The sequence below is a fragment of the Sander vitreus genome, chromosome 18, assembly GCF_031162955.1.
Source record: "Sander vitreus isolate 19-12246 chromosome 18, sanVit1, whole genome shotgun sequence".
In the NCBI taxonomy this organism is placed as follows: domain Eukaryota; kingdom Metazoa; phylum Chordata; class Actinopteri; order Perciformes; family Percidae; genus Sander; species Sander vitreus.
The window spans coordinates 8,292,680-8,318,970 of NC_135872.1; the positions used below are offsets into that span (position 1 = coordinate 8,292,680).

Below are 26,291 nucleotides of genomic sequence, written 5' to 3' on the forward strand. Positions count from 1 at the left end.
TGGAATCGTTTAGAGGATTTGGTTTCAAATGTTGTTGTGTTGCAGCCTTGGAGCCCAGTAAGCAGCGCTCTAGTCTGGCTCTATTTTACGTTGAAAAAGCCCTGTAAAGCTGCAATCCACCGTTGACTCAAAATAAAACTTTCCTCTTATTTGTGAAAATAGGCATGTGACCGGTTCCAACTCCACCCCTCAAAGAATCGAAATCGAGAATCGATAAGAACCGGAATCGAAAGGAAGAATCGGAATTGGAATCAGAATCTTTAAAATCTAAACGATGCCCAACCCTAATCAGAGCTATTTGCAACCTGGTTGAAAAGTGGACAAGAGAATCAAGTGACAGAAATGAGTGCAACTACAAGAGGCTTGATCTTGTGTTACATTGGACAGACTGATATTTTCCAATGCTTCAGTGAAAGCACAAAAAAAAAAAAAAAAATAAAAATAATTAAATTAAAGCTGTGATTCAGCGAATAAATTCATTTCACCATCTGGTGAATGAGAAGGAAATTCTCCCTATAAATAGTAATTTTCTTAGTCAGTATAAACAGCTTAGAGTGTTTGGTTTAGTTGATCCTGCCACATTAATTTTGGAACAACAGCACAAACTAAGTCAAATCTGACATCTAAGGTTTAAGGAAGAGTTATACTGCTTAATCACTGGAATATGTTTTAATTGATGTTATTATAAAAAAATTCTTCCTGATACATGGTGTTCTGAGCAGGCATCTGTGTGCCTAATTATATACTGTGTGATTTTTTTTCCTACTATATATCTGAATGTATTTATGATTTTTTTAAATGCAGTGTCATATGCTTCAGTTCCAGTACATCTTTTTTTTTTTTTTTTTTCTTTGTCCATTTTTCTTCTTCTTCCCCTATCTATCTTCTCCTTCGGCAGAAATTGAGTCCCTTACGCAATGACACGTAATCAGGATGGTGAAATACATTATCTCCAGTTTATTTTTTGATTTTATTTCGATTTTTTATAGTACAATAACTCAAAAAGGAAAAAGGAAATATCAGTGCAGGTGTGCTGCAGCACTTACTGCCTCAGGCACCTCTCCAGTGAACTCACATCGGCTCCTAGCGGTTGGAGCTGGAACTGCAACAAGCTGAAGCTAATACTGAAACCCATTGCTGCTCAGACCTGATATACGACCTATTTGACTATGGAATAATGCAGTTTTTTTAACCAGTCTAAACAAAAAGGAGGAATAATTATGTAGTATGTTTAATAATACAAAACAAAACTTTAAAAAGTATAAGTAAAGCTGATAGACAGATAGAAATTGTATCGAATTAAATAATGTTGCATAATGCAGATGTGCATTATGCTCTGAGACGAAAATGCTGCTGAAGACTGATGGATGGAAGCTGTGAGAGGAAACACTGGTCCATTAAAAGTCTCTCTCTCTCTCTCTCTCTCTCTCTCGCTCTCTCTCTCTCTCTCTCTCTCTCTCTCTCTCATATATCTGCTAAGAGGATAAGCTCGTCCCTTTTTCTCCCTTCACCCTGATTGGACGAGGCCACTTCTTAGGAATGGCACCAAACTATTTAAATAGCACTTTGTCCCCCTCGGCTTAAAAAGGGAGTTTTTTAGCGACCGATACCAGCAAGGACAAAGTCATCAAGAAAAAAAAAAAAAAAAAAACATTCTTTTTATTCATTCTTATTCTTTTCACGTTGGAACTCATTTTTTTCCCCAAATCATTTGCCTTAAATTCATTCTTGAGGATTATTGCTGGATTTCTAAATATTTTTTTTGCGGGATTTTATTCCTTTTGCTCTGCTGTTCTCGTTAAGCAGGTGAGTGGCAAATATTCTAAGGAATGCGACTATTTCTGCAGCTGCACTGGCATTCATTATTGATCTGCGGCTGACTTCAATATTGTGTTCAACCATTGACAATATTGTTATAAATAGTTAGATTGTTGTTGTTCTTGTCGCAGGCAGCAGGTTGGTGCTTCACCATGAAGTTGACAGGGATATTTTTGCTGTTGATGTTTTGGACCTGCGAGAGTGCGCGAGTCGCAGGTGAGTTTGGCTGAACTAAGTGATCAAACTTCACCAGCTCAGGATATTAATTCTCTTTTAAGATAGGAAGCTATTTATTATGTAGGCTATGATGACCAGGGTTCAACATTAACTTATTTTGTCTACCAGCTAAATGGCTAGTGAATGTTCAGATTTGACCAGCTACTCAATAGATTGCCATTGTATTTTTTGGCTGGTAGATGGTGCTAATTTTGAACCCTGAATATGAGTCTGGAGTGCTTTTATTGAAACTGAAAACAACAGACATCCAGTGCACTGCCAGACAAAGACTGACTGCTAATTATTATTCACCCGCAGAGAGCCGAGACGACAATAGCGTGTATGACTTGTTTGAGCTTGTCAAAGTCCCGAAGAAGAACCACGGGGTCACCCTGGTGAAAGGAGACGACCCGTACAGCCCCGCCTACAAAATCCTCAACCCGGACCTGATCCCCCCGGTCCCCGAGAGCGCCTTTAGGGACCTGATCGACTCCATCCACGCCGAGAGGGGATTCCTCCTCCTGCTCAACTTCAAGCAGTTCAAGCGGACCAGGGGAAGCCTCTTGACCGTGGAGAAGCAGGACGGCTCCGGCCCCGTGTTTGAGATCGTCTCCAACGGCAAGGCGAACACCTTGGACATCGTTTTCTCCACCGAGAACAAGCAGCAGGTGGTTTCCATTGAAGATGTGGATCTGGCCACGGGTCACTGGAAGAACATCACGTTGTTCGTGCAGGAGGACCAGGCTCAGCTGTACGCGGGATGCGAGGAGGTGAACACCGCCGAGTTGGATGCGCCCATCCAGAGCATCCTGACGCTGGAGACCCCGGCCAGCGCGCAGCTCAGGATTGGGAAGGGAGCCGTGAAGGACAGGTTCATGGTGAGCGCACGGGCCATTATAGACGGCAGAGTTTTAAGTCACGTCTCGTTTTAATGTTGTCAGCGGAGAGAGTTTTGTTTAAAATGCAAATGCATAATTATGTCCGAAAGCGTAAAAACGCACATATGGCAGGACTGAATTACTGTAATACTTTTTTAGACTGATGCATTGATTGTAGCCTAAACTGAACATCGACACTTGCAGGGGGTCCTACAAAACGTGCGGTTTGTGTTTGGAGCATCACTAGAGGTCATCCTCCGCAACAAAGGATGCCAAAGCTGTAAGTAATCACACATCTTGTATGTTTACTCATCACTTATCCGTTTCATGTAGAGCCAAGTCCAAGCAAGTCCTTATCCATGAAATGTGCATATACTTAATTTTCTTGCTGATTTCTACATACAACCGTTCCTGGGCAGCTGTTTACCACTTGTCACACAGGAATGCCATTTTACAAATATCTAAGGGTACTGTGGTCTCAAAGTATGTTCTCTGCTGTATTAACTTATTACTTTTCATTATGATTCATTGCAGTGTGGGATTTGTAACATTTTAAGAACACTATCCTCCCTCATTAATAAGTCAACCATAATGCTGAGTGTGCAAATATGTGGTTTGATTTATGTTACTGTTCTTCTTTCAGCCATGACGACTGACTCAGTGATTCTGGAGAACCTCAATGGCTCCTCAGCCATTAGAACAGAGTACACTGGACACAAGACTAAAGGTAAACACTAACATGCTGTGAGTTTTTTTTAATTTATGTTTTACCTTCACTGCCAATTCATGACTTTCCTCTCTGTGTTTTTGCCCTGGTGAAGACCTGCAGATGGTCTGTGGCTTCTCATGTGAGGACCTGGTCAGCATGTTTAAGGAGCTGAAGGGCCTTGGTGTGGTGGTCAAGGAGCTGTCCAATGAACTCCGCCAACTGGTAAGGAGGAATTCCAGCAGACCGTCTGGTGGCAGAGTGCAACAGACAGTCTGCCTCTCTGCTTTTGTGTGGGTTTGATTGATGCGTCTGGTCTCTGGGTTACCGTCACCACCTGAGGTCCTAAGGATATGTGGTAACACTAACATATTTGTTAATTAAATGAGGTTAATAATACTTTCAGTGCTTAGATAACAAGGGAGCCTGTAGATGTTTTATGCATTCCGTAGTGAATAGTGATATAGACTCTTTTAAATTCAGCCTGCACCAATTCTGAAATCTGCATAAATATACATCAGTTGCAAAATGAAACCTAAAACCACATGAATTATCCATAGCTACTGCTTTTTTATTTTAGCAAAAGTTCTAGTTCTTCTCAAACATGTTTTCTGTGTGATAGACAGATAGATAGATAGATAGATAGATCAATCGTCACATAAATACTATAATACCACCAACAGCAAACATCAACAACAGAGCACCTGAATAATGTTATAAACCTATTCAACACCTATTATTAACTAAAGTGTTATCAGGTATATCATATAAGGTGCAGCATCCTCACATACAGAGTCTGTTATTTTGTTACAATACAGTACTGCTCTTTCCTCACCACTCGCAACTCACAGGTCATCATCATGTAAGTTTGCTGTTGTTCAGCAGTCTTACTGGACATCTTGACTATCTTATGCAGTTTGTCTTTGTTACTCACCGACAATGAAAAACACCAGGCAATAGAACAGAAAGTTAAAATGCTCTCCCCAAACCTTGAGTAATCCCCCTCTTTTAACTATTTTTATAAGCACATATACAACTTTATGTGGTAAGTTTCAACATACCTTTATTATGCGGCGCGGTTTAATAGGAAAATTAGCTTTTGCCAAAGTAACAACTAATTGGGATCCAAATAATCAATAAACAATATCTGTGTTTTGTCTGTTTCTCCTACACCTCCCCTCCCCAGACGGATGAGAACAAGCTGATTAAGAACCGCATTGGCATTCACAGTGGCGTCTGCATCCACAACGGCATTGTGCACAAGAACAGAGATGAGTGGACCGTCGATGACTGCACCGAGTGCACTTGTCAGGTGAGATCTGAACTCTTAAGTACTTAAACACACGTGTGAGGGGATGCTTTGACTTGTTTTCACACACACACACACACACACACACACACACACACACACACACACACACACACACACACACACACACACACACACACACACACCACTTAACTGATCTGGTCAGTAATTAGTAGTGTGAAGGCCTGCCAGAATGTCAACAGCCTTTACCGTTGTAATGAGAGGTCTGTTGATAGAAGTTCAACTTCAGTGTGGCTTAGAGGGACGTGACCAGACTTTAAGTGATGCACTGTAATTAAGAACAAGACCTTGGCTCTGACAAGTGGAAAGAATTCATGGGTTCAGGTGCAAATCACTTGGCAGGGATGATTCCTGCATTTCCCAATAGGCTTGATTTCCTGATTTCCTCTTCTACTAATAAGCTAGTTGTCCCTATTTTACCTTTTTTTCCCTGTCAGTGATCAGATCCAGGAGGGACAACATTAGCATGCATAGTTAGAGGCAGTTGTTATCCCTGAGTCATTGACAGTACACCCACACAGGTTGTGCTGGCAGGCTGACTTTACTTGTTTGGGGCTCAGCGCCCAGGCCGTCTCTACAATCAAACCAACATCCATTATTAGGACTTTGGCCTCATTCCCACCTTCCCCTGACCCAGTGAGCAGGTGGTTGTCTGCCCTGAAGGGGTCTCTCTTCTCAGCCAGAATCCTGCTTTTTAGTTTTTCTGGCATGGTAAATCTGTGCAAACTCAGATGTTGAGCGAAGTTAATGAGTTGGTTGCACGGACATGGACTAAGACTTGCAACACGCACTAATTTACACAACAATATACTCCACATTAGTGACACAGTTCTGTAGTGTCTCTCAATTCCATTTGGAAATGGGGATTTAACAGAGCACCTGGACATAATTTGGAAGAAAATTGCAGCAAAATTTGGTTGATATCCATATAGTTGAGCATGTGTTTAACCATACATTTGATCTCTGTGCTTGTGCAGAACTCTGCTACTGTGTGCCGCAAGATCTCCTGCCCCCTGATCCCCTGTGCTAATGCTACTGTTCCTGATGGAGAGTGCTGCCCACGCTGTGACCCACGTAAGCATTTCTGTACAATTCATTGTTAGAGTCTGCATAGCTATAGGAAAGTACACTGTAATTACATTTATGTAAACCTGCACAGTAAGCTACTGTATAAAAAGGCCCCCATAAGCTAGAATGTATATGTGTCAACTAACAGGCAGAGCATACAAACACTGCCCCATTCACAGAAAGAGCCGTTTCTGTGTTGTTCGCCATATAAAACAAAAAGCCACAAATATTTCCCTGGATGTAAAGGTTTCTATTCAAGAGAAAACATGTTAACTTTAGAGATGATTTAACTGCAATAACATCCGAGTAAATGAAAGGGTGCTTATGTGTTTCAAACATTGGCGCTTTGTGCTCCAAAACATCTTTGAAATGGCTGTAATTTGCCAAATTGGTTAAAGCGGGATGGAAAATTGGTTGGCTGTTTAGTGAAGCCATCTTCTACAGGAGGAGTAGTGACATGTTCTTCATACCTATGCAGGCTTGGCTGCAATGCTTCCCTAAAACCTAAATAAACAGGGGGACCCGCATTCATCTTAACCTCAGCCACTTGTTGAAGTCATTACACACCCAGGCCCATGTTTGCAAAATCTGCTTCCTCTTTAGGAAAACATAAGCCAATGGGGCATCCCTGTGTATCCTGAGGACAGTGGCCCTTTCTATTTCTCCAGCTTCTCTCAGTGTGTTAGTCTCTGCCCTCCCTCTCAACAGACGGCCTTCTATCTGTCCAAGTCCCAGCTAAATCCACACTTATTAGCCCTCCGCTTTAAGAGCTTTCCCTCCTCATTTAGGATTGAGGGTGTTTGTGAGGGGGTGCTGCCTCGCTGGAATAGCTCTTTTATTGTCTCTCTCTCTCATACTCTCTCCCTCCTGCTCAGCGAGCGACTATGCAGAGGACGGCTGGTCGCCATGGTCTGAATGGACCCATTGTTCCGTGTCTTGTGGGCGGGGCATCCAGCAGCGTGGGCGCTCTTGCGACCGTATCAATAACAACTGCGAGGGCACCTCTGTGCAGACCCGCGACTGCTACCTCCAGGAGTGTGACAAGCGATGTGAGTTACCACAGCATACACATCAGCCAAACACAAGCAAAATAAGTAGACCCTGTTAAGCCAACAGTCTGATTTACATACAGTTATCTGTGAGTTTACTTCAAGTCATCATATGTGTGCCATAATGATAGAGTGCCACAGTGGTCAATCACTTTGCTTCCTGATAAATGACCTCTGACCTTTCCTTGCGGCCTTCAGTCAAGCAGGACGGCAGCTGGAGCCATTGGTCACCATGGTCATCCTGCTCTGTCACCTGTGGTGCTGGTGTCATCACCCGTATCCGCCTCTGCAACTCCCCCACCCCTCAGCTTGGAGGCAAGGACTGCGAGGGAGAGGGCCGGCAAACCGAGAAGTGTCAGAAATCTCAGTGCCCCAGTAAGTCACACCATCTGGTATTTCTGCTTGCATTTGTGTGTTATACACAGAAAGGATAGAAATGAATCATGTTTTATTCTTGTCTCCCTTAGTCAATGGCAACTGGGGACCCTGGTCACCGTGGGATACCTGCACTCTCACCTGTGGAGGTGGTCTCCAGACTCGTAAACGCCTGTGCAATGACCCAGCACCAAAATACGGTGGCAAAGAGTGCGTCGGTAATGCCAAAGACACCCAGATGTGCAACAAGAAAGCCTGTCCAATTGGTGAGGCATTGTAATCACGTACAGAGCTTCTACAATTTAGTTCCATGTATCTGTATTATTTTAAACATGCTGATTTTAGTGTCCTTTTATTTATTGTACTGTTGTTTGTTGGGGTTTTATTATATTGCAAGTTTTATTTATTTAGTTATGTTTTATATACTGAGATCGCTCTTCATAATGAGATCATTACTGGCAAGGGATTTATGTGATTAAAAAAAGGTTACATCTGCATAACACCTTTGATGTTGCAGATTATGTCTTAATAATGACCAAACATTGCTGTTTTCAGATGGGTGCCTGTCTAACCCCTGCTTTGATGGAGCCAAGTGCACCAGTTTCCCTGATGGTTCCTGGAAGTGTGGGAAGTGCCCAGCTGGCTACACTGGCAACGGTATCAAGTGTAAAGATGTTGATGAGGTAAAAATTCCTTCGACCTTGTATTATGATTTTGTCAGGTACAAACACGGTTTGATGCCTGTTGCAACATCTACCAAGTCTTAATTGGTTGTTTTTTTTAATCCTAAAAACAGTGCAAGGAGGTCCCAGACGCTTGCTTTGAGTTTAATGGTGTGCACCGCTGTGAGAACACAGATCCTGGCTACAACTGTCTGCCCTGCCCTCCTCGCTATTCAGGACCCCAACCGTTTGGCCGAGGAGTGGAGCAGGCTGCTGCTAAGAAACAGGCAAGTGCTGTCTTGTCTTTGTGTCAAGCAGCCAACGTACAATAAATAAATACTGACAACAGCAATAACTGTTACAAGTACACTTATGTCTCCAAGGCAGGACTATGATCACTTATTGTGATGAATGTCTGCCTTTTCCAAGAAAAGAATGTTATGAATTTGGACTATGCACAGCCAGTTTGATTACTGGTCATTCAAATTATGCATCCCTCCTTCACTCCCCAGGTGTGCACGCCTCGTAATCCCTGCCTCGATGGAAGCCATGACTGCAACAAAAACGCCCGCTGTAACTACCTCGGACAGTTTGCCGATCCCATGTACCGCTGCGAGTGCAAGCCTGGCTATGCTGGCAACGGCCATATCTGTGGAGAGGACACAGATCTGGATGGATGGCCCAACGCTGACTTGGTTTGTGTGGAGAATGCCACCTACCACTGCAAAAAGGTACATAGTGGTGAAGCAGCGAGGCTCTAATGTTCCAAAGTCACTTAAGAGTTTTTGCAGAGTTACATTCATATTACTTGTATGTTTGTTGTCATCTCTAACTGTCTGATTGTGTTGTCTGTTATTCAGGACAACTGTCCCAACCTCCCCAACTCTGGGCAGGAAGATTACGATAAGGATGGCATTGGTGATGCTTGTGACAATGATGATGACAATGATGGCATTCCTGACGATAGGGTAAGTAATCCTCTCAGGATGTGGCCATAGCAGTGAACAAGGGAGTGTGTGTGTTTGTGTTCTGCAATTTTTGCATTCATCATTCATGCTGTCTAATAAGAAGACAGGTGGAAAGAGGGAAGGGGAGGGGAGGCTCTGCAGGAAAGCAAATGTTTCTCTGAGGCCTGAGCCAAAACCTCAAATTCCAAAACGGAGGTACTGCTCTGAAGGAGCTGCACTGTGTGTTTGCTAATCCCAACATTACATTTGGGACAGGGCCTAAAAGTAAAGCATAGTTTCATCCTGCATCACTCCCTCCCTGTGAATAGATCCACTCAGGCTCTGCACTGCACCTGAAAACCTATCCTCAACTCTTCTTTATCTTCTCCTTTGTCTTTTTCTTTTTGAACAGGATAACTGTCCATTCGTGTACAACCCCAGGCAGTATGATTATGACCGTGATGATGTGGGTGACCGCTGTGACAACTGCCCCTACAATAGTAACCCAGACCAAACAGACACAGACAGCAATGGAGAGGGAGACGCCTGCGCTGTGGACATTGATGGAGATGGTGAGGACTGGAAAGTTTGATAAAAACGCTCCTCTGGAAATCTGCATCTTTATTTCTGTGCTGACGTGAGGTCATGCTTGTGTAATATTTTGTACTTATGTAGTGGCTTTTCATATCATTTGTTTCCATTAATTCCCCAGGCATTATGAATGAGAAGGACAACTGCCCCTATGTGTACAATGTCGACCAGAAAGACACAGATCTGGACGGAGTGGGAGACATGTGTGATAACTGCCCTCTGGAACATAATCCTGATCAGGTGTGTGGACACATACACAACGCCCTTCACCATTTCCTTCCACCTCACCCACCAACAATAATCCACATTCATCTCCCTGCCTTTCTCTATAGCTCAGCATATATCTGTCTTTCAATTGAGATAGAGCCGCAGTGATTAGCTCTGTGTAGCTGTCTAGGCTTTATCACGCCATGTAAAGGTGGAGTAAATCCTGTATGCAGCTCAAGGGCACATCAGTTCAATAAGGCGTAGTGGGGGGCTAGGGGTCTTTTCAATGGCCCATTGACGTTAGCTGGCTAATGTGAGGGAAGAGGCCCTAGGCTGGATATTTCTGAGGAATGGGCTGGCCCTGGGCTGTGTGCATGCCCTGTCTGCGCACCACGGGCCTGCTCAGTCCACCTGTGCTATGCTACACTGAGAAATAGGAATGTGTTGAACAACGGGACTCAGGAAAAGGATGGGGGAAGGAGTGGTGAATCTTAATCTACACTGATGTAGTCTTTAAAAAGTGAATGGAGAGTAAAAGTGAATTGCACGCTGCGATTAAAAGGCCAAAAGAGACGAGTCCAGACATGGATGCAGCAATGCTACATGCTGTTCCAAAGACTACAAAAAAAAATGCCTCCTCTTCAAATGTTGTGGTTTTACTGAGATCTTTGACAGCAGAATTATGGTTCTACAGAGTTACCCAAATCCTCACATTCTACGCCTGCTCCCACCCTTCAGCTCCTTTCATTCAGCCCCTATTCTTTCTTAGTGCCGCAGGGTGTGTCTAGTCCTATCAATTAGGGCTAGCATGACTTCGCCCTTCACTACAGATCCTGGAGGTGCTCAACAAGCAAATTGGAGTAGGAGGGGCAACAGACTCTTGTGGAGTGATGTTTGAGTTTCAGTAGCTAAAACCTGCTGACAGATCTTGGACAAATTGAGCTTGGCAGCTTTACTGAGGCAGAGTGATTTCAGCCTAAGGAAAGTCCTTAATGAAAGCAGGAGAGGAGATATGACAGAACAATGGTAGCAGGAAATTGTGTGGTATAGGGAAATAAACACGGTGGAATATAATTACGTTTTAATTGAGTGCTATTAATACTTCATGGTCCCCTCAATCCATACATTCGGTCATAACTCTGATGTCAAAACATTGTACCATTGCAGGTGGATTCAGATGATGACCGGGTGGGAGACAAGTGTGACAGCAACCAGGACATCGATGAGGACGGACATCAGAACAACCTGGACAACTGCCCATACATCCCCAACGCCAACCAGGCTGATCATGACAAGGATGGCAAGGGAGACGCCTGCGACCATGATGACGACAACGACGGCATCCCTGATGACAAGGATAACTGCAGACTGGCCTTCAACCCTGACCAACTGGACTCTGATGGTGAGAAAAATGGACCATGCTTTAATCCCAAAGGATACAGGTTGTCCGAAACAATTCTCAAGCACCAAAATGCTGAAATACCACTCACAGCATGTCAAGAGATCTTTGAAACACTTTGGGTATTAATAAATATGTATATATATATATATTCTTTAAAAGGTGATGGCCGTGGAGATGCTTGCAAACATGACTTTGACCAAGACAATGTGCCCGACATCTATGACGTGTGTCCCGAGAACTTTGACATTAGTGAGACGGACTTCCGCAAGTTCCAGATGGTTCCTCTGGACCCCAAAGGCACCTCGCAGATTGATCCTAACTGGGTCGTCCGCCATCAGGGCAAAGAGCTGGTTCAGACTGTCAACTGCGACCCTGGCATCGCTGTTGGTAAGTCACAAATCACCAAGGCAAATTCCTTGTAAGTGTTACTTACTTGGCAAAAAAATCCTATTCTGATTCTAAAAATAATGGGTTGTGATTGTCTACAAAATGCACCCTAATTTGCCCAAAGAGCATACATTCAAAAATGTGTATGCATTGAAATTCTGGCCTCTAACTTGCATTTTTCCATCAGGTTACCACGAATTCAATTCAGTGGACTTCAGTGGGACTTTCTTCATCAACACAGAGAGGGATGATGATTATGCCGGTTTTGTGTTCGGCTACCAGTCCAGTTCCAGGTTCTATGTGGTGATGTGGAAGCAGATTACGCAGACATACTGGTCTAATAAACCCACCAAAGCCCAGGGCTACTCTGGCCTATCCATCAAAGTAGTTAACTCCACCACTGGCCCAGGAGAGCACCTCAGGAACGCCCTATGGCACACAGGAAATACCCCAGGACAGGTAATACATTTGGACTTTTGGAGGTTATACCCCCCAATTGATTATTTTAACATAGGGAGGTGTAAAAAGATAAACCTATGGCTGTTTATTTCCCCATGCTTTAGGTCCGCACTCTCTGGCACGACCCTAAGAACGTTGGATGGAAAGACTTCACTGCCTACAGATGGCATCTGATCCACAGACCGAGAACAGGACTTATTAGGTGGGCAGAGGATAATATTTAGTCCACATGGAAGTTCATTCTTCACATGGGTTTGACAGCCAAATCCCCAGCTTTGGACCAACTTTCATTTTTCCTTTATTCCCGCAGAGTTGTGATGTACGAGGGCAAGAAGATCATGGCAGATTCTGGTAGCATCTATGACAAAACATATGCAGGCGGCAGGCTAGGTCTTTTTGTCTTCTCACAAGAGATGGTATACTTTTCAGACCTCAAGTATGAATGCAGAGGTAAGCATTTACGTGAAATCAACTTCCCAGAAAGCATTCAATGTTGTGTTCTTGAAATCGAGGCCATATCCAACTCATTTTATTATGTCTCTTCTTTCAACAGATGTCTAAATGCACGGCGCAGGAAGCTCTGAGGAATGCACCTTTTTTTGTATAAAGTATGAACTTATGTATTCTGATGAAAAGTCCAGGGACCGATTTATCTCCGCAACTCTTTCTTCTGCGGCACGCACACTTGGACGAGGCAATGGGCATGTGGTCAGCCTCAGGGTAACTTGAAGCTGGTTCGGGCAGAGCACCAACCGGTTGACTGCCAGTTGAGGATCAGAGAGCCCCTTCTCCTCCACCCTTAGCTTTCATGAGAGCAGAGAGAGCTAGGGAAAAAAGAAAACAAACACCTTTCTATCCCAGCTCTGCCTGCTTTTCTCGCTCTCTGAAAGACCTCATTCATCTCTGTGCGGGAACGGCTCCCCATAGACAACTATGCACTTCCAAGCCTTTACATCTCTCTCTCTCTCTCTCTCTCTCTCTCTCTCTCTCTCTCTCTCTCTCTCTCTCTTTCTGTCTCACCTCTTCAGCCTATGTGCCTGTCTACCTTAGCTTCTGGATGGACATCCCAAAGAAAAAAAACAATGAAATATTCCCTTTGCTTTACCAGATCTTCCAGAATGTAGAATCTGAATGATACATTTGAGGACTCAGAGGATGAAGACAGCAATAACATTTTTAGGGATGTTGGTTGTTGAGGATTTAGGAAAACTGTTGGGAGTAGAGCGAGTTAGAAATAAGGGGAACATACTGTTGTGGATGTTTGTGGTTATGCATGTACTGTATGTGGAGACTGGAACAAGAAAGTGCTTTTAACCATCTACCTAAGAAAGAGAAATACAAAATTAAATTGAGGTTTCTTCTGAACTTAACAACTATCATGGGCATTATTGATGCTGCCTGGTTATCTAAACAACTCTCAGGGTCAGATGGAAGTCACAACCTTCCCATATCAAACCAGTAAGAAAAGATATGAGGATTATTTTACAGAAAATTGCTAGAGCCAGTGTTCCCTCCAAAATACTCCCCATCTTACATCAAAACCTTGGTCATTGAAGAGATTTATCCCCCTCAGCTTCTGAGGATTTCAATTGGAAATTATGTAAATACATGTAATTTATTGTCTCTTGCCTACAATGTAGGCAGCAAAGGAAATATGAATGCTTTGAAAAAGTAAAATAAATCCAATATCACAGTTAAAACTGATCCAAAATAAGGTACAGCCAGGTGTCCGTGTCTATCATCTCCCGCTGTACAAAGTGAATTAGGTATTTTTCAGATAGGGCTATTTGGCATGAAGTGTATGTGACGTGTGTGCCTTTTCTTCAGAGAGAGATGAAAAACAAAGGAAATCTTTGATGTACAAATATTACCTCATTGCTGTTGTATAATTAGATCAAACAAAAACACAACCTAAGTACTTTTTCATATTCCTTTAAAATGATGGACATCTTAGTGCCACTGTAGCATAAGCTGTAAATAGTATGACATTTCATATCCAAAAAAACACAACACGCTCCCAATCCCGTGATTTACACCAGTAAGAACAGTACAATGGGAGATTTCTTTTTTATGAATAATTTTTGCTTTATCATGTATGTCCAATGCTGTTTTTAGCAGATAAATTATTGTTTTGTCCTAGCTGTTTGTGAGAGATTGATTTGTGTGTGTGTGTGTGTGTGTGTGTGTGTGTGTGTGTGTGTTTGTTTGTGTGTAGATAAAGGCTATTTAAATAATTTATCAGGATGTGTTGCCTTACCAAAGGCCACACGTCCATCTGTATAAACGGTTTGCACACTGACGTGAGGATGTTCTGTTCTTTATCGTTTTTACCTTCTTTGTTATTGTGTATCAATATTACCATTATTGGTAATTATCTGTACAATTAGTTTTGCTTGTCTGTAAACATTTTTCTTAGTTGTACAAAGCGAAAATGCAGTTTTTATTCATAGCGATTATTTTGTTACATACTTCAAGACAATAAATAGTTGTTAAAATTCTTTAGCATGTCCGTGCTTTTGTTTGTCACATTGAAGCTATTTCACCGTTTTCTCATCTGGGTTTATTATTGTTGATCAACTTGTTTACATGACGTGGAGATAAAAACATGTTTTACATTCAACACAAACTGGTGGATGACTCAGACTCGAAAATATGTAGACCTCCTCCAACCAGATCACGAAGACAACCGGCTTTGATTAGGTCTACTGTAGTCTATATCCATGACGTTCCACTTCCAGGATTGCTCCGGTGCCGCCTGAAATTCCATAGGATATCCCCTTTTTGTCAGCCGGATGTCCGTTACCTTACGCTTTCTTTGTGTTGGCACTCTAAACTCCAGGGGATTCATGAGGACTATGGTTAACTGCTCCTCAGATCTCTGCAGGGTAAATCCAGACAGCTAGCTAGACTATCTGTCCAATCTGAGATTTCTGTTTCATGACTAAAACATCTTTTGAATATACACATGTTCTACCAAAACAAGTCTCTGTGATGAAGGCCACATGAGGAATGTGACACAGACGTCTGCTCCTGAGTTTCACCTGCCTGACCTCTCTGATCTGCCCTGACCTCTGCAGACACTTAAACAACACAAAGAGCAAATATTAGACTGACACAAAGCTTGACATTAGCTGACAGGCTTTGAGACACACAGACTCAAAAAAAAAATCCACTGGTGGACAAAATAGCAGGAACACAACAAGACCAAAAATGGTAAACTCATTTACCAAAGTTGAACATAAATTTGCAAACGGTCATGCTGAATCTATTACAACTTTTAGGGTGCTTGTGTTATTTTGTTCGCTATTTTTTTCCTGCTCTACTGTGAATACTGATCTGTGACATTATTTCTTTTTCATTTTGGGGATACTGATCACCTAATTGTTAATCTTATCCACGACGTTCCACTTCCACGTTTGCTCTGGTGCCGCCGGAAATTCCGCCGGATGCATGTCTTTTCGTCCGATGTCTGTTACCTTCCGCTTTCTTTGTGTTAGAATTTTAAACTCCGGTTGATTTATGAGGACTATGGTTAAGTGCTCCTCAGATCTCTGCAGGATAAATCCAGACAGGTAGTTAGACTATCTGTCCAATCTGAGTTTTCTCTCACACGACTAAAATAACTTAAGTACACATTCCACCAAAACAAGTTCCTTCCCGAGGCTATTTTGCAGCGACACCGTGGCTCCATGCAGAGCTTAGCACCACTCAAGACTATTGTGATTGGTCTAAAGAAATGTCAATAAACCAGAGAACGTTTTTCTCCCATCCTGGAATGCTTTGTGTACTAGCCAGACCCTCCTCCGCAGCGCAGTGGAGAAAGGTCTGGCAATGTGAGACTACCTAATTGTTAACTACAATGTCTCCATCTTTAGTGTTACAGTGTTCACTGTTGTGAGGTTTCTGCAGTGGATGATCACTGGTAGAGGTCCTTAAATGCCCCAAAGTTTAGAAAACAGACCAGTGGAAAACTTACTTGAACTCAATTACATTTTCCGAAAACACTCAGAGACCTGATCTGAAAAGGGACCAAACGGTAGTCAGACCTGATCCAAAGAAACTCAAGGACCCAATCAAAACAGAGAAAGAACACCAACACTGGCAATGGCAATGGTCAACACTTTCTGTATCACAATAAAAAATATTTTCTTTCTCCAGCAATGATTAGGTATTAGATGTATTGTCACACAAACCGACAGCGATACAACGGGACTCTGCCCAACTTAAGTTAAGGGTTGGGTCTTAGATACTAGAAACCAAATGAACCTATCAAAACTTCTAATCACTGGTCAAACTGTGTCCTGCACAGTGGTGCCTCCTACTCTCTGGGCCAGATGTACGTACATTTGCGAACGTAGCGTTATCAGCGCCATGGCCTGCCCGCAGAAAGCTTTACCAAAAATTTTTTTACCAAACCTGCAGTTCATCAGGTAATCAGCGCCTTTCTCCGCCCACTATACCGTAAATTGCGCGCATTTAAATGCGCAATTGAATGGGCCTCCTTCTCTCTTTCTATCATGGATCAGCCACCAAGTCAGGAAAAACAGTGAAAACAAAGATTTAGCGATAAAGTTATTACTGCTGCCATTTCACCAGGAGGCATATGCAAGGAAACCCGCTTCCTGGTTTACACCTGCTTTTAAGAGGCGGAGAATTTTCACCGCAAAATAGAGGCATGCTTCCACGGGTGTTTTTTGTACATACCGCGGAATACATAATTAGGCGCACTTTACGCTTCCCCTCCCATCTTTTTATGGGAAACCCTCCCTCCCATGAATGCATATGACATGACACGGAAAAGTGCAATTTGCCATTTTCAGTTCCCGTGACAGGCAGTCTGCATTATTTTTGAAAACGGAGAGGTTGAAATGTCCGTTTATAAAAATAGCCGGCCACGTGTAAACGTAGCATAGGATGACTCACTGTTATTCTGTATCAATCAAGTGGAGTGAAGCAAATAGACATTTAGGAGCTACATTATGCAATTGTAGCCTTTTTAATCCAATAAGTCAATTATAAACATATTCTTATTAATCATGACAGCCCGGCTTGAGGTATTAGGGATTATTACAATGTGACAACACTGAAGGCTAGACATCTTAATACCAGCTGCAGTTATCACACGTCTCTGCCAGCTGTCTACAAACACCAACATGTTTACTCTCTTTTATCAGCTGCATGTCAGGATGTGAGTGCTGGCTTAAAGAAAACTTACTTGGTACAGTTTTCTTACATGAAATTTGTCTTCCGTTTAGTCAGATTTAATATATTACCTCTTCAGAAGAGGTAATCATCTCGAGTTTCTGCGCAGGAAAGTCACCGGACTCCACAATCTTCTGAACATAGACATACTGAGAAATACAGAGAGAGTTGTGTGGAGCTTAATTAGCTTTGTAGCAACTCATCTGGCAATGGCTTGATTAATGTTCATTAATATCAAAAAGTTACGCACTAAAGCTTTAAGGAGACAACACATTTTGCACATGCTGCAGTTGTCTTACAGACACAGTGATGTACCTTTATTATTATCTGAATTAAAGGCATTCCTGTAAAACATCTTGATGGTAAATATATTTAAGGAAACCACAATGTATTGTTGCCTACTCTTTTCCCAGCAAGACCAGGACTGGCAGCCTTCCGGTCAACCATGATTACTTGCCACACAACCTCCTCGAATAATGACAGACCAAACCCAAAAAAGACCCACCCAATTACCTTCAGCACCTTTAACGTGTCTGCAAAAAGCACCTTTTGTAGTAAAAGGATATAGACATTAGCCTTGAAGTGTAGTGACTAATGCAAAGTGCTGAATGTAACAAAGGTCATCCACCCTGGAGTTTCAACAGCTTTATTTAGCTCCTGTAATCCACCCAGGGAAGTGGAGAGACTGCGCTCCATTTGCAGAACCCACTACTACAATTGGCCTCAAACCTCAAACTTCAGCCTGAAACGTTACATTTGATCTGGCCTACTTCCTCATCCAGTCTGTCATTCAACACCTTTGTACTTCATGCTGCTGTGTATTGAGATGTTGAAGTGTTATGTTAAGATGGAGGACCCCCCACTGAATTTACCCACCATGCACGTCTGTAAGTACAGGAGCTCTAGGACCCCACCTGAACATACAGTATTTGAGACTCAAATAAGAATAGAATAACATTTTCTTGAACAATAAAGACTTGGTGAAAATAAGTCTGGAATGTGGTTTAGTCATGGCATTTTCTTTCAATTATAGGATTAGTTGGGCGCGTAGGGTGGGATCAAAATAAAACCTATACGACACCTGCACTTTACGGTTTCTAAAAAAAAAAAAAAAAAAAAAAAAACAGCTGCAGGCAACAGGATTTTAATGTAACACCTTGAGTCATCTGTGCTTTCTGGTTCTACACACTCAGCTTTGCTTTTACTAGAGATCTCTGTGTAGTAGAGGCTTCAAAAGGCTGAAGTATCCACATGTACATCTTGCACTACCAATACAACAATGTTAAAATACTCCATTACAAGTAAAAGTCCTGCATTCTAAATCCTACTTACGTAGAAGTTCAGAAGTATTATCAGCTAAGTGTACTCAATGAATTAAAAGTAAAAGTACTCTTTCTGCAGAATAATGCTAGGAAAATTGTTAATTGGATTGTTAATACTAATGGATCAATGTGTAAGCAGCATTTTACTGTTGGAACTGGTCTGGGTGGGTCGAGTTTTAACTACCTTATGTCCAGTTGGTAGTTTAGTTCAGTGGTTCCCAACCTAGCCCCTCCCAAAAACACAAAGGTAACTTATTAGGTGGAGAGATTCGCTGCAACCAGAACATTTTGGGCATTTTTGCTTGATAAATGATTTAAACTGTTCATTTTTTATCTAATCATTTTTAAGCAAAAGATGGATGGACTAATCAATGAACTGTGTACTGGTTTCCCCACTGGTTTAACCAGTAAAGGTTGTGATATTTGTAGAGAAGTGCAGACCTACCTTTGGATTTGGTCCGATAATAGCTGTATTTCAGGTGTTAGGTACCTCCTGAATCTGGAAAATAACAATTTATTGACCAATTTATTCACTTATGATTCATTTATCTAGTTCTAAGAAGCCTTGCCAACGATTACAAGTCATCACACTTAACTAGTTTGTTCACTTTCCTCCTCTCTTTAAATGTGGAGACTGCTTCATACTTTTGAACGAATACAAATCTTTCCTTGTGAAGCTTTAAGTGTCAAACCGCTGGGCATTGATACTCTATACACTACCAGTCAGAAGTTTGGGGTGACTTAGAAATTTCCATTCCACTCCATTATAGACAGAATACCAGCAGAGATCAGTTACATTGTTTTTTTATTCAGGGCAGCAGTTTCCAGATTACATTATGTGCTTACATAATTGCAAAAGGGATCTCGACTGTTGTAGAAAGAAGTGGCTGATCTTTAATGCAATATCTACATTGCCCATCATCAGCAACCACTCATCCAATGTTCCAAAGGCACATTCTGTTTACTAATCTGATATCATTTTAAAAGGCTGAGAAACTGAGAAAACAATGGAGAATCCTTTTGCAATTATGTAAGTACATAATGTAATTAGAGATGTTCCTCCGATACTGCCTAAAACGCTGGTATCGGTATCGGGAAGTACTGGAGTTTATGCACCGATCCGATACCACGTAATAAAGCCCTAAAGAAACTCTACATTAAAGTAGTTTATTTATGTTCTTTTTCTGTTATAACTGACTGTCAAACTGTAGAATAAAAGAAAGTTCTGTGGCATTCATTGTTCATGTTTCACAAAGAGTTTAACCTGAGCCAGACTGACAACAAAGATAGAAATAATATCACATCCATACAGGGATAGTAGTATACAGTTGTTAAAACATAATAAAATATATGACACACTGGTATCGGATCGGTATCGGCCAATACGCAAGTTCAGGGTATCAGAATCGATATCGGGAAGCAAAAACTGGTATCAGGCTAAATGTAATCTGAAAACTGCTGCCCTGGTTAAAAAAACAATGCAACTGATCGCACCTAGTATTCTGACTATAATAGAGTGGAATGGAAATTTCTAAGTGACCCCAAACTTTGACTGGTAGTGCACATCTGTGATCAGAATGTAATGGCGAACTTTGGGACCCTTGCTTTAAGACTTTCTGAACAACCATGAAGGCCAACAATCATGGCATCAGTGAAACAAAGTTCTTCTGATTGTGTCAGACTTAATGACATAACTTTGACATAATCACATAAACACTTTGGCTAATTTTCTGTAATTCCCATCTATAACCCCTTATAAAATTATTCTCCATAGAGAACAATATGGTTCCTGTGATTGTTGGCAGTCGCGATGGGATTCCTGACTAGGATGTGCTATGACCTCTGACCCCTGAGCTGGCTGCACCTGGTGAACGCAAACAGGCAGTGAATATTTTGATGGAAACAGGTGACCTGTATCACCTTTGACGCATAGAGATAGGTACAAAAAAAACATATCCTAACATAATTTTAAGGATGTCATAAATCTTCGCTCTCATGAGGGCAATAAAATGACAGGTTACTAAAAGCAAGTTCACGATTTAAAAGCAATGAGATGTTAGGCTTTGACCGAGACTTGACATACATGTCTGCCTGTCCCATCTGCTCGGTGTGTTACAGTGTTGTGCGTTACTACTGTTTGTTTTTCCTCCGTCTTCTTCTCGACACAAGTGAGGCACAGCAATCGTTTGAACAATGGAAAATGGAATGTTACAAAACAACCCAAAGACGACGACAGTGGCAACACCAGGTGTGTGATCGGAATTTCATTATGGATGAAATTTGTTCTTGTTCCCTATTTTATTACTTTGAGACGAACGCCAAATGGCTGTTTTTACTTTGCAGCGTGGAAATACCAAGCACATGCTCTCCTTGACTTTAAAATACTTGTTGTTTTGTCAAAATATTTTTCCAAGTTTCCAAAATCATGATGTTATGACCTTATTTTGGAATGTTTTAGCAAACAGTGAAATGAAAAGAATTAGGGCTGTCTAAATGAAAAACGTGATAGTAACGAGTTAAGGTAATTTCCTTTTAATGCAACTGATTTCTTTGAAGAGCACATTCTGGGAATTGGGCCTTAGGCTGCTCCATAGTTTGGGAAATCAGGAAGCAATGCAGCAGTAACGTTGTGAATGGCTAGCAAAAACAAACCTTGAAGCAGAAATGGATAAAGAAAAGGCTCTTTTGAATGGCAAGTTCAGTTTCATAACCCTTCCATGGTTCTCTCGATAAGACTGAAGGTATTTGCATGTACTGTCGATGTAAATTGAGTTACCACCGGAGTACGTCAAGTATCAAATACCACTTGCTGGCCGAGCATACGGCTGATGCAAAGAACCCTCCTCCCCCTCACCAAAGGCAGGCGGTGTTACATTCAGGTCAATATGCCCATCTGTTGTTGCTTGATAGGCTTGAGTTTGCCATATTATGCTGCTAAGGAATTTGTTATCTATTTTGGTTCCCAGAATTTGGGATCTCTGATAAAACTCCAAACATCATAATGACATAATATAAAACTGTGATTCCAATTTGTTGTCTATAATTACCAGGTTTTGACAATGCACCTTTACTGTATGTGTTCAAATAATACTGTAAGTATAAAGGTGACTGTCCTATGCAGACAACAGCAGAAAAGAAAGACCTCAGACACCGTTAGTGTGCTATTCATTAACCAAACTGGCAGGAGATGAGAGAGGATAAGGAGACTAAAGGAAGAAGCGATGGCTTTTAATTTCCTGAAGGGAGCACGCCCTGCTGCTGCTGCTGCAGCTCTACAGCTTCTGTTTATCCGATGGCCTGTAATTCCTTCTGGCCTCCTGAGTCGAGTTACAGACTCAGCTTCAAACACACAGCATCCCTGCCACAGCAAAGCCAGTGTGTGCCCATACAGTATACCTCCACTATCTGTACAAGTGTGACTCAGCTGCACATTAACGTCACTGTACAACCACAGGCTCTAATGACCATAATATCCAGGAGACCAGCTGTGGAAGTTAAACAGCACTCCAAAAGCCTAAGTCAGTAACATGCACTACATTTCAAATAATTATACAGTACAGTCATGGGCATGGCCACCACCAAATATGTGTAAAGATAACAACCAAAAGAATCTGATTGGCACAACATAAATTAATACTTGATACTTAAAACCAAAAGTTCTACTGAAAGTATCCCAAATCACATGTTGCACCAGTTGTTTAGCAGATCCCTACGCGCTGAGATGCATTTCTAGGCAAACAGAAGGTTGACATTTTTTGTTAAGTGAGACATTTGAAATTTGGATGAGATTAAATTAATTATGTAGAAACTTGTTTTCATTTTGTAATCTTTTATATCAATATATGTAAAAAAAGATTTTTTTTTATAAAAGTTCTTATTAGCATTGGACATGAACTACATCCTATAGCAGTAGTCACCTACACAGCAAAAGGTTACTAAGTCTAAAGTTGGCTTCAGGACACTGTGTGCCCTGAAAATGAGGTCTTCCGTTTGGACACTCACGGCCATGAACGATGACCTACAGGAAGTCAAGTATTCTCTGTGTTGTTGGCCGCCTCCACTCTCCACACAGGTGTGAAATATTAGAGATAGCTGTGGCAGACAGACTTCCACACAGACACTAAACTTTCGCTACCGGCTGGCATTGCGTGAGAGATAGAGATGTAAACAGCTGAGATAGAGACACCTCTGTTTCGTTTATGTGTCGCTGCGAGGATAAAGTCTGATACAAGTTGGGACGTTTTTCAATTGACACACGTTATGATGGTGCAATTTGGCTGAAGGTCACTGGCGTACATAAGTGGATGAAAGTCAGGAATAACCTAGTAACCCACTTTGGTTGCAGTTATTTATGCCATTTTTTTGCCAAGCCTCAACTGAAAGAAACTCAACTCTTTGAAATTCTTTCCTATTTTACCTGTAAAATGTAACTACTGGAGGTTTAGACCTGCAGAACCTTGCAGGAAAATAAATGTATTTTACCTAATGTCATACCATTACATACAATTCTTGTTTTTTTTTTGTCTATCAGTCAAATCTGTGATGCTATGGGCATATGTTCATGTAGATTGACGTATAACAGAGAGAGCCGCTGCTCCTTTGCGTCGAAAGGAGCCTGTTGAGGTGGTTCGGGTCTGTCCAGGATGCAACCTGGGTGCATTCCTTTGGAGGGTTTCCATGTACGTCGAACTGAAGGAGACCCCAGGGTAGACCCAGAACAGACTGGAGAGATTATATGTTTTATCTGGCCCGGGAAGGCCTTGGGATCCCCCAGGAGGAGATGGAAAACGTTGCTGGCTCACATCTGGACTACCTTGCTTAGCCCACTGCCACTGCGATAAGTGGGAGGAAAAATGGATGAATAGACATACCACAACTTCTGATTGCACATACACTACATGTCCTCAACCATGTTTGAAATACTGCCTTTTCAAACATTTGACAAGGGATATACATTTTGGCTTGAGTCCGTTTTCCTCTGCTGTCCGGCCTCTCAGAACAGGAGCTCCTCCAGCAAAGCTGAGCCAGAGACAGACGGGCAAAGCTCCAGTCTCAAGATCCTGCTGATGCCATGACAAGTGTGCAATGGACTAATGTGAGCTACAGGGCCAGACCAGACCCCAGATTTCCACTCAGTTTGGTAAATGTGTCTCCCATGGTTCTGTGTTAGGCTGTGCGACAGTTATAAGTGGGGAATGTCAATGAGGAAAAAACTCTAAATGACAAGCGGTTGCCAATCTGCCAGTGGGCATCACAGGGAGAAAACACACAGATCTGAGATATGCTGTTATAGAGCTATCAAGTCAAGGGACTATCTATGCAGTATTCATACAGAACCATGATTAAAAATAAATAATTTTGCCTGTTTATTAGGTTGTTTTTTTTCCACATTTACATCAGCTGCCCCCGAATAACAACAGTCTTCACTTGTTCACTAGAAGTTGCTTAAGGGACATTTATTGACAGTTGGAGAAGACAGCAGTTATTGCTTTAACATAGCAGCTCTGTCACTTCATAGCAAGAAACAAAAAGGCTGTGGGTTGGAATGTGATCCTTTCTGTGTAGATCCTGCATTTTTTATTTATTTTTTTAACATGAGGTAATGTCAGCTTGCTGTCAGGTGTCAGGTTAAGGCATAGGCTGATTGAGTTTATATAAAGTAGGAAGGTAAGTCCTTTGAGGTACTTGTGAAAAATAGGTTTTGGTAAATAAACTTCCCTAAACATGTATGACACTGAATCTTAAAGCATTAGAAAAAGTATATAAGTAAGTAAATATAATTCAATCACATTTTATGATGGAACTACAATACCAAACACATGCAGTCACACATGCACATATACAGATACACAGAAATCCTCTCAGCTACTGGCATGTGATCTCACACAGGTACTGTATCCCTTTGATAGAGAAGGTCAGATTTGGTTCCACACATATCTAATGGCAAATCTGTGTTTACCGGCAACATTCCTTCACCAAAAAGCTCCACTTACGAGCCTCCGCTGTGAGTGGCCTCTGTACTATTCAGGTCCAATACTTGCAGAGCCGGAGCTACTCAGAGGAAGGCATTCTGCTCACATTACTGGGTCAGTGGCATTGCTTTACTGGGCAGCCCACTTGGGAGAGTTTCAAGTGTGGGCGGGAAATACTTTTTAAAGGTTACGAGGAGATGGTAGCTCTATATCTAATAACAGGTTAAAGGTGATGGATATAAAAGTTGATTAGGTATGTAATACAAAAAGGAGATTTGTCGTAATGAGTTTGCTTTATGAAAAAGATGCTGATGAAATGGCAAATGTTTAAATGGTCATGAGAGCAGCTTCCCTTTTACTTCATTCTTGTGACTGTAGCTTCCACAGGGGCGATGAGAAACGGTGTTGGGTTCCCTCCAGACCCATTTTGTGTTCTCGATCGGTGGCGCGAGACAAAAAGACCACAGAAACCAGAGCTCCAGGTAGTGCTGGGGGGGGAGAATGGAGTCCTTTCTCTGTCTGGCCTGCCTAGCTGTACTGTACACCTTGGAGAAGCACTCAGCACAGAGGAGAGATGGGCTGCCTTGATAATGGACACATACACACGCACACACACCCCCTCTTCAGGATCCCCTCGGTTTGCCAGAGCCGGAGAGAGGCGAGGGAGGGTTTCAGGCATTTTGTGTTGGTGTGTGGATTCACCCACTCGCTGAGTCACGACCGTCACATGTTTGTAGTGGAAGGACACAAGCTGTGAGAGTGAGAAAAGCTCCGTCCCCGTCTCATCTGACACGAAGCTTTTTTGTGAAAAAAAAGAAAAGAAAAAGAAAGACCGTTCATCACTGCTTTTTGTCATTTTTTAGTGCGAGTGGGAGTCTTGACACAAATACAGCACTCGGAGTCTCCTTTCTGTCCTCTCTTTTCACACACACACACACACACACACACACACACACACACACACACACACACACTGAAAGTGCTGAGATGCTTTGAGAGAGAAAGCATCTCATTTGAGAGAGAAACTGACACATGTATTGTACTCAAAACCTGAGAAGAAAATTCTGCAGAACATCGCAACGATCCCAGGAGGACTAGGCACTCTAAACAATGGCCCACGCATCAAAGAAGCTTGTACTACAAATCAGTCAAAACAAAAATGAGAAATTGCATCGTCAGTCCTCAGCCAGGTGGGCGAAAGCCAAGTGTTTAGTCAAAGAGAAAAACAGAGAACCCCCTTGAGGAGCTGCCTTGGAGTATAGACTATTAGACTATGACTCAGGTCTGCAGGAGACACCCAAAGGGAGCAGCTAGGCCTCTCTTCATCAAGGCGGTTGTAAAACTTTACATTTCTATAAAAAAACACCTGTCCACATTCCTGTTTCTGTCTACTGTAACAGAAGAGATGGACGTTGTAGGTTTGCCTGGATCAGGAGATTCATTTGTGAAGTGATCATAATTGGGAATGTGAGGAATGCTCTAATGTCACGCTAGATTTATGTCTACCTGTTGAAAGGAGACACGAGTCAAGAACAATGGCGCTCTTATCTGAACATCTCTGCTCACTTTCTTTGTTTTGTATCACTTGCTATATGGCTGAAAACATTGCTAAATTCATTTTTTTACTCATGTTTTGAGATCAATTTACTGCAAAAATACTAAGTACCTTTATATCATTGAAAATGAAAGTCATTTTATGT

The 26,291-nt window shown here is 42.0% G+C and overlaps 1 protein-coding gene across 1 annotated transcript; it reads left to right on the plus strand.

Annotated features, from left to right (window-relative positions):
• The first annotated feature begins 1,565 nt into the window (after positions 1-1,565).
• thbs1b (thrombospondin 1b) lies at positions 1,566-14,593 on the plus strand. Its single transcript, XM_078274101.1, has 23 exons — positions 1,566-1,806; positions 1,950-2,034; positions 2,353-2,912; positions 3,117-3,192; positions 3,556-3,639; positions 3,734-3,843; positions 4,805-4,930; positions 5,926-6,022; positions 6,892-7,065; positions 7,264-7,440; positions 7,533-7,706; positions 7,996-8,123; positions 8,237-8,389; positions 8,615-8,833; positions 8,963-9,070; positions 9,462-9,621; positions 9,762-9,880; positions 11,015-11,249; positions 11,409-11,636; positions 11,824-12,095; positions 12,200-12,297; positions 12,406-12,545; positions 12,649-14,593. The coding sequence occupies exons 2-23, from the start codon at positions 1,971-1,973 to the stop codon at positions 12,654-12,656; spliced, it is 3,510 nt and encodes a 1,169-aa protein (XP_078130227.1). The 5' UTR covers positions 1,566-1,806; positions 1,950-1,970; the 3' UTR covers positions 12,657-14,593.
• The last annotated feature ends 11,698 nt before the right edge of the window (positions 14,594-26,291 follow it).